The 15,805-nt window shown below is 34.2% G+C and overlaps 2 protein-coding genes and 1 long non-coding RNA gene across 3 annotated transcripts in view; 2 read left to right on the forward strand and 1 right to left on the reverse strand.

The window, feature by feature from the left end:
* LOC126776038 (transcription initiation factor IIA subunit 2) overlaps positions 1 to 15,805 on the reverse strand; it is a 61,135-nt gene that overhangs the window by 18,756 nt on the left and 26,574 nt on the right. The window lies entirely within an intron of this gene.
* LOC126775934 (helicase SKI2W) lies at positions 678 to 13,777 on the forward strand. The gene is made up of 21 exons (XM_050498117.1): positions 678 to 799; positions 861 to 1,034; positions 1,113 to 1,371; positions 1,948 to 2,121; positions 2,409 to 2,710; positions 3,212 to 3,324; positions 3,577 to 3,808; positions 4,179 to 4,362; positions 4,848 to 4,985; positions 5,227 to 5,341; positions 5,450 to 5,576; positions 6,305 to 6,409; positions 7,261 to 7,417; positions 8,659 to 8,803; positions 8,896 to 9,218; positions 9,838 to 9,966; positions 10,247 to 10,379; positions 10,954 to 11,128; positions 11,489 to 11,932; positions 12,375 to 12,527; positions 13,540 to 13,777. The coding sequence occupies exons 1-21, from the start codon at positions 758 to 760 to the stop codon at positions 13,684 to 13,686; spliced, it is 3,771 nt and encodes a 1,256-aa protein (XP_050354074.1). The 5' UTR covers positions 678 to 757; the 3' UTR covers positions 13,687 to 13,777.
* On the forward strand, positions 13,956 to 14,857 carry LOC126776043 (uncharacterized). Its single transcript, XR_007669928.1, has 2 exons — positions 13,956 to 14,017; positions 14,710 to 14,857. It is a non-coding gene; the product is annotated as an uncharacterized LOC126776043 (long non-coding RNA).

A 15,805-nucleotide genomic window follows, 5' to 3' on the forward strand; every position in this document is an offset into this window, starting at 1 on the left:
GGTTAATTTTATTGTGTGAGTTGCTTTCGATTTATTTTTATGGTTTTATTGTTTAAACGTTGACTTATGGGACCAATGGAAGCGCTACTAATAAAACAAAATCTGACCAAGTCTTGCCACCCCCTAAATTTTGTTGCCCTAAATATTGTTGCATATAAAAAAATCCACCCCTGTAGGTAAGTATAACAATTGCACATGTAAGTATATTCTGTGATCTATTAGATTAATATAATTAAATACTTTTAAACATATTACGAACGTATTCGAAAAATTCATATAGATAAACAGAAGCTAACATTATTATGTATTATAATGTCTCCCCCAAAGTTGATTTATTTTTTGAATTATACGTATTTTTAGTTGTGTCCGTATTTTTATATTACTCGATTAAAAACCTTTACTATATTTATTATATGCAAATATTGAAGAAATTATAATAAACAAACATAAATGACAGATTTATTGCGCTTATCCTTATCATAAAATAGCTATTAAAAACATATAATATAATAGCATATAAAAACTTTTGAATTTGTTAGTTTCCTTATAAGCATTTATGCAGACAGCTAGAAGAAATATATTTTTTTAACTAATGGTAACCTAAAGGAACCCAACAGCTGTTACGTTTGACAATTGACATTAAAAACATTATACATCCTACTTCATTGGTATCGATTTGTCAAATTCGGTATTTATGAAGTAAGGAGACAATTGAACTAAACTTTAATTTAAATACCAATGATTTTACGCCTGAAAAATGTCTCTTGCACAAGAAGATGAATTATTTTCTGACTTTAAGGTGAGGCAAGACATTATCATTTATGTTATGAAATAATTATTAATTTTGCCGTATGTTTTAGTCGCCACCGATATTTGAAGATTTAGGAGAAAAAGTTAAAGAGTATTTGTTAAAACCAGAACGATTATCAATCCATAAATGGGAAAGATCTGAGGCTCATTGGCATAGAAATACAGACATTGACTGTTTGTTTAAAAAAAATGAAATTGAATTAGAACTTGATACGACACTCGAAGTAAGTACTTTTAATCGCATGCTGTTTATATTGGTAATCATATATATATTGCTTCTCTACATTGATAGACATATTTAGGTTGTTCGAGATCCAATTACTGGAGAAATAATAGACCTAGAAGAAGTCAGCATACCAATTGATGATGATGAAGAGAACCTCTCTATGTCTAGGGCACCATTGCCACCTAGTCTGGCCACTAGAGGTACTACCACTCAAAATCCATTCCTCCCAGCTGGCTTCGAAGAAGAACTCCAAAAAATGCTTGATGAAGCTGCTAAACGTGGAGAGATCACACTTAATTTGGAAGATGATGATCCCGGAAAATTTTTAGGAGAAGGTTTTAAATTTTTATGTATAAAATTATATAATTGTAAATACAACATAAAGACCATATAATGCCACTTGATTTAACAAACAAACTCCCTAAAGCATCAAAATCACTCAACTTTGGTCGGTTTTGCTTGTCTTACCATACAATGATACACTCTATAGCATTACACCCACTCTCAATAATACATACAACAATACATCATTATAAAGTGGTAAACAATACTTTCTAAGTTGTCCAAACTAGTAAAAACTGCAGCTGTGTACATTATTTTGTTGCTTTAATATCTAGCCCATAATAAACTGAACTCAATAAGCGTTGTTATCTGATTTAAATATTAATGTTTGTTGCTTAAAAGTTTTATACTGGTTAACAGTAAATAATATTATAATACATAGTAAAATAATATTGACTTTTCTTCTCTCCATTTAACAACAACTCTCAATAACGCCATAAAATGTGCAATGTCCCTTCAGTGGCATTATATATAGTTTACATTATATATTCTTGGCTAAATATTGATTGAATAAATAAATATGTATAATTAAGTATTTAAATGTATAAAATATGTCTAATATATTTCAGAACTGCTGACAACACTACCTGGTTCAGAAGAAGGTGTTATCTTTGCTGCGGATGGAATCACATTACTGGAACCGGAAAACAAAGATGAAAATCAAAAAGAAAAAAGTGAAGAAATCAACTTAGATACCCACATTAACTTGGAAGAAGTTGTTGACACATCTTCACATTTAATAGGTACAGTATTTATTGAAATAATGTAATAATATATAAATAATCTCAGCACAAATTTTTAAAATATTGAATAGTCATGTTTTGATTATAAATTATAAAATAAAACTTATATACATTGCTTAGTTCAAAACTTATTTGTCTCTTTCTGTCATCATTGATTTGACATTTGGAAGAAAAAGACAGCATTGTTTAACTAATAAGCCTCTAAACAGAATTTTTAAGTAAAATCTTATAATGTGTAAGATAAAATGATCAACATACAGTAAGTATAATTAAAATATTTTATTTAGGTCTTTGGAAAGATGATGACGAAACTGAAGCCCCACAGACAAAACCAATTAAAAAATTGGAACTAGATGTAGAAAAGGACCCCGAGGAAGACAACTTCCTTGAAAGTACTGTCATAAAGCCCGCTGTAGAACTTCCCACAATACCAATCCTTAATATAACTAGCTCGGCTATTAAACTTGGGGTAACATCTACTGAATGGGCAGAGATGATTGATGTGTCTTTACCTGTACCTGATTTTAAAGAGAAAATAAAAGATATGGCACATTCATATCCATTTGAATTGGATATCTTCCAAAAACAGGTAATATTAATTCATTCAGTTCAGACACAGTTTATTTTGCACTTTTTTTTTTTTCATTTCTTTCAAAAAACAGAGCATTGAACAATTTAGCTTGCATTATTATATAAATATTGTAATACTTTATAAACAGATGAGTACTTCTAAGTTTCTATTTTTTTATTAAAAATAGCATATATATGTGTATATATGTATATATTTTTATTTATCCAATTTCTTTCTTTTTGTATTATTAGTTAATCTATTATGGCTACAATTTCATATATTAATGGCTGTAATACTATCTACTGCCTTAATTATAATACATGTGCCTCATTGTATTGTCACTGTGGAAACCACAAACAATGGTTGTCAGCCCTTGGAGAAGTAGTATAATTTATTTTTTAAATATCACTTAGAACGAAATGTATTTTTATGTTGAACCACTTCATTAAAATCATATGCACACAAATATTCCCAATCTTAAGATATTGCTTATATATCATTGAATTTAATATTTGAAAGGCTATATTGAAGTTGGAAGAAGGTCATCATGTTTTTGTTGCCGCTCATACCTCTGCTGGTAAAACGGTGGTGGCTGAATATGCTATAGCAATGTCTAGAAGAAATTGTACCAGGTTTGTTAAATAATATATATACTATAATATTGACTTTTTCAATATATTTTTTTTATTTATCTACAACAACACAAAAACACAAAAAGTATTTTATATACTTTTTGTGTTGTTAAATAATATATATACTATAATATTGACTTTTTCAATATATTTTTTTTATTTATCTACAACAACACAAAAACACAAAAAGTATTTTATATACTTTTTGTGTTTTTGTTTTTTTTTCTATTTATGTATTTTTTATGTTTTAAGAGCAATATACACATCTCCTATTAAAGCTCTCTCAAACCAAAAATACAATGATTTCAACAAAATGTTTGGTGAGGTTGGTCTATTGACGGGCGATCTTCAAATAAACGCAACAGCCTCTTGTCTCGTCATGACCACGGAAATTTTACGCTCCATGTTGTACTGTGGATCTGACGTCACGAGAGATTTGGAATTTGTAATCTTTGATGAAGTTCACTATATAAATAATGCCGAGGTGCGTATATATACTTATTTTTTTTAGAACAGATGTAATATATTTTAAATGGATTTATTTATATATAAAATTAAACAAATAAATAGTTCCTTACTCAAGAGGGGGAACCAGGAGACCCTTAGCACAGGGCAACCTAGTTTGGGCTCCTGTCTCCCACATATAACTGTATTTATATATATTATAAAAAATATGTACACATTATTGTCTGTGGGAGAGAATAAATAAATTTATTATATTATTATTATTATTTATAATTTTAACTACACTCACTTTAAAACTCTATTAAACGTTATATTAAATAGTATTGTATTAAAAATATAATAATACATTTATATTTAATTGCGTCAAACCTAAATTGCAATCGTTACAGCGCGGCTACGTATGGGAGGAGGTGCTGATCCTATTGCCGGCACATGTCAGTATAGTGATGTTGAGCGCGACTGTACCTAACACGCTGCAGTTCGCGGACTGGGTGGGACGCACGAAGAAGCGGAAAGTGTTCGTCGTATCCACTCCGAAGAGACCCGTACCACTGTGTCACTATTTATATACAGGTAAATTGATCATGATAATATAGTGACATTAGACTGGTGGTAGAGCTTTGTGCAAGCTCGTCTGGGTAGGTACCACCCACTCATCAGATGTTCTACCGCAAAACAGCAGTACTTGGTATTGTTGTGTTCCGGTTTGAAGGGTGAGTGAGCCAGTGTAATTACAGGCACAAGGGACATAACATCTTAGTTCCCAAGGTTGGTGGCGCATTGGTGATGTAAGCAATCGTTAACATTTCTTACAATGCCAATGTCTATGGGCGTTGGTGACCACTTACCATCAGGTGGCCCATATGCTCGTCCACCTTCCTATTCTATAAAAAAAAAACCTCGGGCTTCTTTAACTTCCTGAATTCTGAATCGAGCCCACGTGATTTTTTTTTCGTGCTTGTAATTTCATTATACTAAATATTTTCATTGAAATCCCTTGTAGTTCATGGTATTATGCATAATTACATACACATAACAGCTTTTTCTTTACTATACAGGATCTGGCGGGAAATCCAAAAACGAACGATTCTTGGTAGTCGATCAAGAAGGCAATTTCCAATTACGTGGTTACAACGAAGCTGTGGCCGCTAAGAAAGCTCGGGAAAATGAGTACAAGAAAAGTTTCGGACCTAAAGGTATTTTTAAGTTATTTTATTATTTCTTTATTTACTCAACATCCTTACTTGTAATGCCGTAGATTTTATTCAAGATCACCACTCCAGACAGAACAGACAGAATGATATCACGTCAATTCAAAAATTCTTTATTCGTCTTTCTCCACATATGGTTGAAATATATCATATATATATATTTATATATATGATATATAGCCTATTTCAAATTTCATTAATTAAATTTTTTGTCTATTATAATTAGGTGGTAAACAATTCGGAAATCCGAAAGCAGAGCAAACAATGTGGGTGGCTTTTATAGACCATCTTCGAAAATCAGACAAGTTACCGGTCGTGGCCTTCACTTTGTCTCGGAATAGGTAAGTATTTTAATACTATAAATTATATTTAAGTATATATATACTTTAAATTGCTGAATTTGTTCAAAGAAATCAAATATTTGTCTGATTTATTTAATTATTATAAAGGTGTGACCAAAATGCAGAAAATTTGTTGTCTGTCGATTTGACTACCGCGAAAGAAAAGGGTTACATTCGATCGTTCTTCGCGAGGTGTCTTCAGCGGTTAAAGGAACCGGATAGAAAATTGCCTCAAGTAAGTAAAACTCATCTAAAGATATTCCTTAATGAGTTATGAATATGAGATTTTCATGTTTTGCTTGTAATTATTTTATGGTCTTGTATATTTTATATATTTACCGTAACTGTAACAGCCTGTAAATGTCCCACTGCTGGGATAAAGGCCTCCTCTCCTCTTTTTGAGGAGAAGGTTTGTAGCTTATTCCACAGCGCTGCTCCAGTTCAGATTGGTGGAATACACATGTGGTAGAATTTCATTGAAATTAAACACATGCAGGTTTCCTCACGATGTTTTCCTTCACCGTAAAGCACGAGATGAATTATAATCACAAATTAAGCACATGAAAATTCAGTGGTGCTTGCCCGGGTTTGAACCCACGATCATCGGATAAGATTCACGCGTTCTTACCACTGGGTCGGCGGCTTTTTCTCAAAAATCTTCTCGGACCTTCTCATCAAAAAGGAAGAGAAGGTCTTCAGCAAAGCAGTGGGACATTAAAAGGCTACTACGGATTGATAAAATGTAATTTTATATATTTAACACTCAAAAATATTTTACACTTAAAATGTTAGCTAAAAAGTAATGTGAGCTAAAAACTCTTTCATCTGCAACGATATACTAACAAATGTAAATGTATCTCGCTCTAACAATTTTGCTTATAAAGTGATGAGGTATTGTCTATCTCTCTTACATAAAATAGATTATTTCAAAGTCAGATTTAAGGTTTGTTTTATATTTTTCAGGTTATTCGATTACAAAGGGTATTGGAAAACGGTATTGGTGTACATCACAGTGGAATATTGCCATTACTTAAGGAAATCGTTGAAATGTTATTCCAATCCGGTCATGTGAGTATACTAAAATAAGCCTATGATTAAAATAGTTTTTAATTTACTTTTGGGAAGCATTTTGCTGCCCCGGCAGAGTAAATTGATATTCAATTTCTCGTTAAAGTTTAATAGTTTTGTCTCGGTATAAAGAACCATCAAAGTATCCATGGGTCCAAGTCAGCAGTAAATTATATATTATACATTTTTTACTATATGCTACAGTCTTATCAGCATTAGACAAACACAGAAGAAGACGGTTTTTGGAAATTATTCTATGTCTATATAACTTATGATGGCAGAGTAGCATCCGACACACGCAGGTTATCGCACCATTTTTTCTTTACCACCAAGCAAGGGATGAATCAAGGTCCAAAGGGAGATCCAAAAGTCCCTGGAATGGTAGCGTTGGAAATATAATAACTAAATTATTTGACCTCTTCATAAATTTATGAAACTCTCATATTCAATTTATTTAGGAGATAGGGATAATCTTATCTAATTCTTCAGAAATATATTTTTGTCTTAGCTCCAAAATGGGTAGAAACAACCGCCTCAAGATTTTTTTGTTGTCCTACTTTTCTCCCCATTAATTTATTTTAATTGTACAAATAAAGACGCTAGATAAGTAGAGGGTGGATAAAAAAACGGTTTGACCCCTTATTTGAGTAAAGCAAACATCGCAACTTTACACTTGCAAAACACACCTTTGGATATTTTGTTTGTAAAAAAACGACTTCATACGGTGACAACGTTGTATATATATTTGTACTTTTATTAAGTTCCCGTTGACACCAGTGTCTGCGTGCACGCTCGTGCAGTTGGCTAGTGGCGCACATCGGTGAGGTCATCACGCACGGTGCGTATTTCAGGTGAAGATCCTGTTCGCGACGGAGACGTTCGCGATGGGCGTGAACATGCCGGCGCGCACCGTGGTGTTCGACGACATCACCAAGTTCGACGGGCTGCAGTCGCGCAGTCTGGCGCCCGCCGAGTACATACAGATGGCGGGCCGCGCCGGACGCAGAGGTCGGCTTCATGACACATACTCGATGGCTTATACTTCATGAAGCCGAGATGGCCTAGTGGTTAGAACGCGTGAATCTTAACCGATGATCGTGGGTTCAAACCCGGGCAAGTACCACTAAATTTTCATGTGCTTAATTTGTGTTTATAATTCATCTCGTGCTTGACGGTGAAGGAAAACATCGTGAGAAAACCTGCATATGTCTAATTTCATAGAAATTATGCCACATGTGTATTCTACCAACCCGCATTGGAGCAGCGTGGTGGAATAAGCTCCAAACCTTCTCCTCAAAAGAGAGAGGAAGTCTTAGCCCAGCAGTGGGACATTAACAGGCTGTTTCTGTACTTTTTTTTTATATTCGCCGGGAGGGCAAATGACTCTACTTCCACCTGATGGTAAGTGGTAGTAGAGTCCAAACGCGACGACGGCCAGTACAGACGGGAAAAACGTTCTGCACTAGCCGCCTTCGCCTTGCCGGCCCGCAAGATGCCCCTTCACACCTCGTTTGAAGGAACCCGGGTTGTAAGAGGAGGGGCACACGTGAGCTGGTAAGGAATTCCATTTTTTGGAAGTGCGACAAAGAAAAGAGTTGCCAAATTTCTTTGTTCGCGATGGAGTTGATGTCACAGTTAGGCGGTGACATCGAGAACTAGCTCGCGTGGACTTAAGAAGGAAGGGGGAAGCAGTACTGTTCGATACTTCATGGCTCACCCATTTAACTTTGAATTTATTTAAATAGTGAGATTTAGATAATTACATCACCATCACGGCCGCTAAGCGATGTTAATATCAAATTTTAAGCCAGTCCCACACAACTGCAAATATATATATTTTTAAATCGCACACGCGTTTAGTTGTGGTGACGTAGATTATTAAAAATATTGGCAATGCACTCGGTTGTCTACTTGGATTATACATATAGAAAATATTATTTTATCATTTCTTTTTTTTAAGGTACCTTTGTAGGCAGCCTATATGTCGGCCCCATCTTTACACGCTAAATTAAAACAAAAAAAGGCTATAAAACTAAGACTAATTCAGTTTGAGAGAATCACTAATAAATTCATATACTTTAATTGCCGAAACACTCGAAGGCTTATTAAGAATAGAATTAAAAACACCAATATTCATAAAATTGAAATTTTGTTCATATTTTAGTGTTTCTCTCAAATTTTATCCGTTCATATTTATGGAAATTATAATCGACAATAATCAATTAACCTACAGTTTATCTTGCACGAAGGTCTGGATGACACTGGTACAGTGATAATTCTGTGCAAGGAAGGCGTGCCGGATCAGGTGACACTGAAGGGCATGATGCTGGGCACGCCACACAAACTCTCCTCACAGTTCCGCCTCACATACGCCATGATCCTCAGCTTGTTGCGGTAAGCACATATCTTGTTTAAATTGTAACATCTAATTATTTTTCTTTATCCAAAAAGAATTAAAGCAATTAAATTATGTATACATTTTGTAGCGTCGCAACTGTATCCGTAGAGGGCATGATGCAGCGTTCGTTCCGTGAATTCCACCAGATATGCCAAGCAGATAATTACCGAAAACAGTTACAAATAGCTGAAAAGGAATATTCGGAGAAGTGCGGTACGGCCCTCCCCTCGCACCTGGCCCCCCTCGCGACCTTCTACGACACCGCGGCGGCGTACATCGACGTCTTGAACGATATTATGCCGATATTGCTGAACCAGCCTAAAATTGTTAAGGAACTAGTACCGGGGAAAGTACTTATACTGTCTGCGGGACCCTATATTAACCAGTTAGGCATATATTTAAATAGTAGCGGTGAGTTATATTACTAAACATATTTTTAATTGCTCTTAAAAAAAAATTATTAACTAAATTTCCGTTTCAATCTTGCACAAATATTAAGGGAAATGTATAATTGATACCATATAAAACCTTTTACTTGCGTATAACGAAATAACTAGAGTAATTTCTATGAGATTTTTGTTTAACTTTAGTTTGGTAAAAAAACTTTGTCGCTTGAAGCAAACGATCTTTAATTGTTTTTTTGATTTAACAAAATTCAAAGCCTTAAAAAGTAGAGATGGCCCAGTGGTAAGAACGCGTGAATCTTAACCGATGAATGTGAGTTTAAACCCGGGCAAGTACCTCTGAATTTTTATGTGCTTAATTTCTGTTTATAATTCATCTCGTGCTTTTCGGTGAAGGAAAACATCGTGAGAAAACCTGCATGTGTCTAATTTCATCGAAATTCTGCCACATGTGTATTCCACCAACCCGCATTGGAGCAGCGTGGTGGAATAAGCTCTAAACCTTCTCCTCAAAAAGGGAGAGGTGGCCTTAGCCCAGCAGTGGGACATTTACAGGCTGTTACTGTACTGTAAAGCCTTAAATCCGTTTTGAGTCGGTATTTGGTATTTGTTATTATTTGATTCAGGTCCCCGACAAAATCCTTACAAAGTTCTGGTGCTCAACACGGTTGAAGAAGACACGATGAGGTATAATTTCGACGTCGACGAGAACTGGTACCGAATGCTTAGTTTTTCTGCGCTTTACGATTACATAGGTAAATATATTTGTACTGAAAGTATTTTAAATAAAAATATAGATATTAATTGTTCTATTTTTAAATTGTGTATAAACCTAGTCTCGTGGTTCTTGGCTAAGTTAAGTTGAGCCAAACTTTTCGCCACCTTAATAGATGTAATAGCCGATAAAATAATATGTTCATGATGTAACCTCTGCTAAAGTTACTTTCTTGTATTGTTAGAAAATCTACTACGCCGACCCAATATAAATGGGTTAATATGCGAATGGAAGTACAAATAAAATATTATACATTGTAGGCACAGAAGAAAACACTGCAGATCATACCATACTATGCATAGCGCCAAAGAATGTAGTCGCCGTAACTAAAATGAATCTCAAAATTGACGCTAATATAATCATCCAGGACTGGGAGAAGAGGCAAATGCAAAGGTACCGCTTACTCATTTTCCCCTTTAGATTAGATTATCTCACGCCACTCATGGTGGTGAGTATAATGTCCTCCTGACTAATTTTAGCCCGGCGACCAATCTCAAGGTCTCCTATCACCCATGCGCTGGACACAAGTATGTGTGCACAAGTGCTATATCTATTCCATTTCTCTCATAATCCGATGGGATAGGAAATCTGACTTGAATATATTGTCACCAGCTATCACACATTTGACAACGTCGAATGTTTTTAATTCTAAAATGTAGATTGTGATAATCATGCGAGCACATTTTTTTTAAATGACCTTTGTTTAATAAAGGTACGGACAACACGTCTGTGAAAATACAAATACAAGGAAAATATATACATATATATATATATATATATATATATATATTGTCAACAGCACTAAAAGTGTGTTTAAAATTTCAGCTCTATTTATATATTTTTTTCAAATATCTGACTTACACGTCATCTGACCAACTTCATTAGGTGTAGTTGAATGAAAATTCGTTATAAGCATCGAAGCATTTATAATAGGTAACACTGTGTAACGCTACGTGCGTGCTCGCAGGTTCCGCGACGCGCCGGTGGGCTCGTCGTGCGCGGCGGCCGTGCTGGAGCTGTCGCGCGCCGCCCACGCGCAGCGCACGCGCGCCGCCGCGCCCGCCGCGCTCAGCCTCACGCACGCGCTCGCCGTCAGCTCCGGGGAGATCCTGCACGCGCTCGACGACATGAACCGACTCAAGGTCACCGCCGAACGATTTCAAACTTCATGATATAAATATATTGGTATTGTTAAGTCTCCAGTACACGTTAGCGAACGGGCTTACGAATTGGCCGAACGCGATTGGGATAAAAAAAATAGACGAGTCATAAAATAATTCTGTAATAGACTCTGTAGCTAACACCGTATTCAAAAATTCCCGTTTTATCATTCATTATTACAGAAACTTAATCCTTTTGCACACAACATTATATATGAAATTTAAATTGTCATATGTTTATTTCCATCATAGGTGACAATAAAGTAACCGTTTCTTACTAATAACGTCACCAACAAAATAATACCGAGTTTTTTTTATTAGTTCATTTTGCTTTTTTTTCAGGCTGCACTAGATGAACAAAAGAAAAACACGGATATAGCAAACTTTAAAAGTGAATTTGCAACAGTGTATGAGCGAAAACAAGCCGAGAGAAAGCGTGACAAATACAAACGATTGCTGTCCTTTGAAAACCTAGCTCTGTATCCCGACTACCAGCGACGTCTCATGGTGTTACGCGAACTGAACTACATCGACGATCAAGATAATGTGATACTTAAGGGACGAGTCGCTTGCTGTATGGGAACCAATGAACTGATTATATCGGAGCTGGTGTTCAGAAATGTGTTTACAGATAAAAATCCAGCAGAAATAGCGGCGTTGCTTAGTTGTTTCGTTTTCCAAGCGAAAACAAGAGTGGATCAAGTTCTGACGGAGAAGTTGGCTGCCGGAGTTAAAGCTATCGAAAAAATAGACGAAGAGTTGACTGCCACTGAGGCAAAATATATGGTAAGAAAATTGCTAAAAAAATTGTGGATTTTCATTCTACATAATTGTTATGCTTTTTTTATAAAATAGGAAGGCGGACGAGCATATGGGCCACCACCCACCTGGTGGTAAGTGGTCACCAACGCCCATAGACAATGACATTGTAAGAAATGTTAACCATCGCTCACATCACCAATGCGCCACCAACCTTGGGAACTAAAATGTTATGTCCCTTGTGCCTGTAATTACACTAGCTCACTCACCCTTCAAACTGGAACACAACAATACCAAGTACTGCTGCTTTGCGGTAGAATATCTGATGAGTGGGTGGTACCTACCCAGACGAGCTTGCACAAAGCACTACCACCAGTTATACATATCCACGGGCAGTATAAAACTTTTTCAATATATTATTTCACATATATTTATTTTTTCTAAAATGAATGAGTTCCTATTGTCACAGGTGGGACAATACGAGGGACAAGCGGAACGGTTAAACTTCGGACTAGTTCGCGTGGTGTACGAGTGGGCGCTTGAGAAACCATTCGCAGAGATTATAGACCTGACTGATGTGCAAGAGGGCATTATTGTGCGTTGTATCCAACAATTGCACGAGGTAATGTTCCATTGTTTGTACTAATATTTATTTAGCTTAATAAACCGGCAATGCACCTGCGAACCCACCGGTATTGGAGGTGTTCATAGGTGGTGGTAACCACAAGGAACCACCTGTGCGTAATCCTTAAAAAATAAATGATTCGATCACGATCGATCTTCTTTATATACATTTCTTACCAAAGCTTAAAACACCAACCACTTTACCTACAATTAATATTGTTTAGGGGTTGATTACGATGCTGCGTTTTTTCTGATAGAATAAAAGATGGTTTAAATGAACACCAACTAAACACCGCAAATGAATAACTTAATTACTTTGTTTGCTTATGGTCAATCGGCAGACTACAAAAATTATTATTTTACAATAAGGGGTTAGAGTATTACTCATGTACTACTATCTAAGAAATTTACTGTATCACATTTACCATACTGGATTTAAACAAAGTATTTCGAGCAAAAATATAATAAAGATAATATATAAAATCTAGTGACATACTGTAAATAAAATTACCATTCGGTATTTTCCGCCCACAATATTTTTTTTTAAATCAGTATTTCAGTATTTCACGTGATCTCTATAATATATTAACGGCATAAACAAAAAATAGCAAGGGGATAATTACGGCCTTATTTATAAACGTTTATTTGGGTATTAGTTAAACAATGCTGTGTTTTCTTCTTTCGAATGACAAATCAATAATGATAGAAAGAGCGAAATTGGTGTTTAACTAAACAGCCACAGTCGCAGCAACGTAAGGCCGTTACACACTTATTTCTCTGTCTACTTTACACTCGAAAGAAAAAGATAAAATATTGTTTATACTTAATATATATACTAATAAATTACGTTTTTTTCTTGAAATGCTCAACTGAAAAAATCTACTAAAACAATAAACATAAAACTTCACCAGAAGATGGCGGGTGTTCCAGTATAAATTTCATTTATATATAAAGTGTTATATATTAGTTATACACACTTTTTTATCTAAACTTTTTTTTATTAATTACAGCTACTTGTCGACGTAAAAGATGCAGCAGTAGCAATAGGAGACCCTAAACTACAAGCTAAAATGATGGAAGCTTCTACTGCAATTAAACGTGACATCGTGTTTGCTGCTAGCTTGTATACAACACAACGAGAGACTGTTGTTTTATAATTCATATGCATTTAATACAATTATTCGTGATCATGTAATATAAATAATTACACGAAATATTTTTATTAAAAATAAAATGTAAAAAAATAAATTTTGTTTAAATCTTACCTGTATTAGTTACTGAAATTATACTATACATATTGGTTTTTCTATAACCTTCGATCTCTAAAAAAAAACTAGATACGCAATCAGCTTCAAAAAACGTCCTCACCAAATGCCAAACACCCATTTGAACATTTGGGTGCTCTTTTAATTTAGTACTATTCCGACGCGCCGACAGAAAACATGTCTCAATGCTCGTTGAAAAAAACGATGGAGTTTAATATTTTCGGTAAGTATTAATATTATCATTATATAATTGTTATCACTGTATTGTAAATACTGGTATTTCGACAGGAAATCTTCGAAAAACATTTTTTTAAAACTAAATCGTACTAAACACCACGAGATATAAAGCGTGACAGTTGTAAAGACACTTGATAAACGTGTTATTCATACTATCGCGTACCCACTTGAATTGTTCGGTTTACATAGGTTGTTTCTGTCCCATTTGGTAGAGACGCTGTTGTTAATTTATTTTCTTTTTTTTTTGTATGAAAAATATGATTATGCATTTCCTTTGTTTAATTAACTTCTTTAATGTGTTTATAAATATAGTAGTAAAATATTATTGATTTAAATTTTAACTGACTAACCAGAAGTTGGTTCTCAATTTGAATGGATTTTTATTTTATGTTTGTACATCGATTATTCCGTGATTAATGGACAGTTTTGAATCAAATTTCAAATTTATTTTTGAAAGATTACAGTAGGCTCTGTAATTAGACGTATATGAACAAAACCGACTAAGCCAAGTTCTTGTTTTTACTAGGCCAGCTAAAGGCTCAGCATCGACTCCAAAGCGAGAATGAAAGAGTTATTGCAAAAAAAAATCTTAGTCAGTTTTGTTTCTTGTTTTTTTTTGACTAAATGTGATTAAATTGATGATGAGATATTTTATAATGGTTTTTGGCTTTCCTCTAGATCCTGTGCGGTGTGGATATCTGTTATAATAGCACGTCCGACCCAACAAAGCGTTGTACGTTCGAAGCATTTTTTAGAAAGTGATAAATATGTAACTATATTTTGATTTTGATGATTGATTATGTAAATAAATAATATAGACAATATTTATCTTAGTTTCATTGATTATTAATGTCCTTCCCTGTTAATAATAAATTATGTTTATAACACAAAACACACGTTTGACTTAATTACAAAGAAAAAATGCATTTCAAATTTGAGTATGAAAATAAATTCATTGAACAGTTCGGTTTTTTAAATTCTACTTTAAGTTAAACACGTAAGGTTGATTTTGTAATGTATGTAGACCAGCTATTGTCGATCGATAAATGTATATGTGTAAATATGTGTATGAGTTGTGAATACAATTGTAAGTGATGATCTTAAGATTGAATTTGCATTAATGTGTTTTTGTTTCAACTACAACTACATAAACACATTAAGGGACAGTCTTAAAATGATTTTTGTACGGGACTGTGTATCTAGTTCTATCTAGATCGAAGGGTAAAACTGTAAAAAACAAAAATTTTAAGAAAAAAATCATAGCCCACTATTCTATCTTTTCCTTAATATACTCTGCAAACAAAAATGTCATATATAACTAGAATTATTTATTGAAACGCCAACATGACTTAACTCATTATTAAATTTAAAAAAAAAACCATTAACAGCCTGTGAATGTCTCACTGCTAGGCTAAGGCCTCCTCTCCTTTTTTTGAGGATAATCTTTTGAAGCTTATTCTACCACGCTTCTCCAATGCGGGTTAGTGGAATACACATGTGACAGAATTTCAGTGAAGTAGTCACAGGTTTCCTCACGATATTTTCCTTTACCGTCATGCACGAGATTTATTATAAACAAATTTTAAATATTATGTGAAAAAAAATACTATTTAAAAATATGTGTGTAAAAATTAAAACATAAGTTTTGTGGAATAACATATTATATATTTATTTTAAAATTCTAGACTAGTAGTATAACTCAGTATTTCAATATAAACTTCCTTAAAAATGCAATAATTAAACACAAAAATTAACTGAGATATTAAAACTATAA

This window comes from Nymphalis io, chromosome 19 (assembly GCF_905147045.1).
Source record: "Nymphalis io chromosome 19, ilAglIoxx1.1, whole genome shotgun sequence".
NCBI classification, from domain to species: Eukaryota; Metazoa; Arthropoda; class Insecta; order Lepidoptera; family Nymphalidae; genus Nymphalis; species Nymphalis io.

Coding starts and splice junctions, on each gene's coding strand:
- LOC126775934 (XM_050498117.1), top strand. CDS start 758: ATGTCTCTTGCACAAGAAGATGAATTATTTTCTGACTTTAAG. Junction 2,711..3,211: donor TGGATATCTTCCAAAAACAG/GTAATATTAATT, acceptor AATATTTGAAAG/GCTATATTGAAGTTGGAAGA. Junction 3,809..4,178: donor ACTATATAAATAATGCCGAG/GTGCGTATATAT, acceptor CAATCGTTACAG/CGCGGCTACGTATGGGAGGA.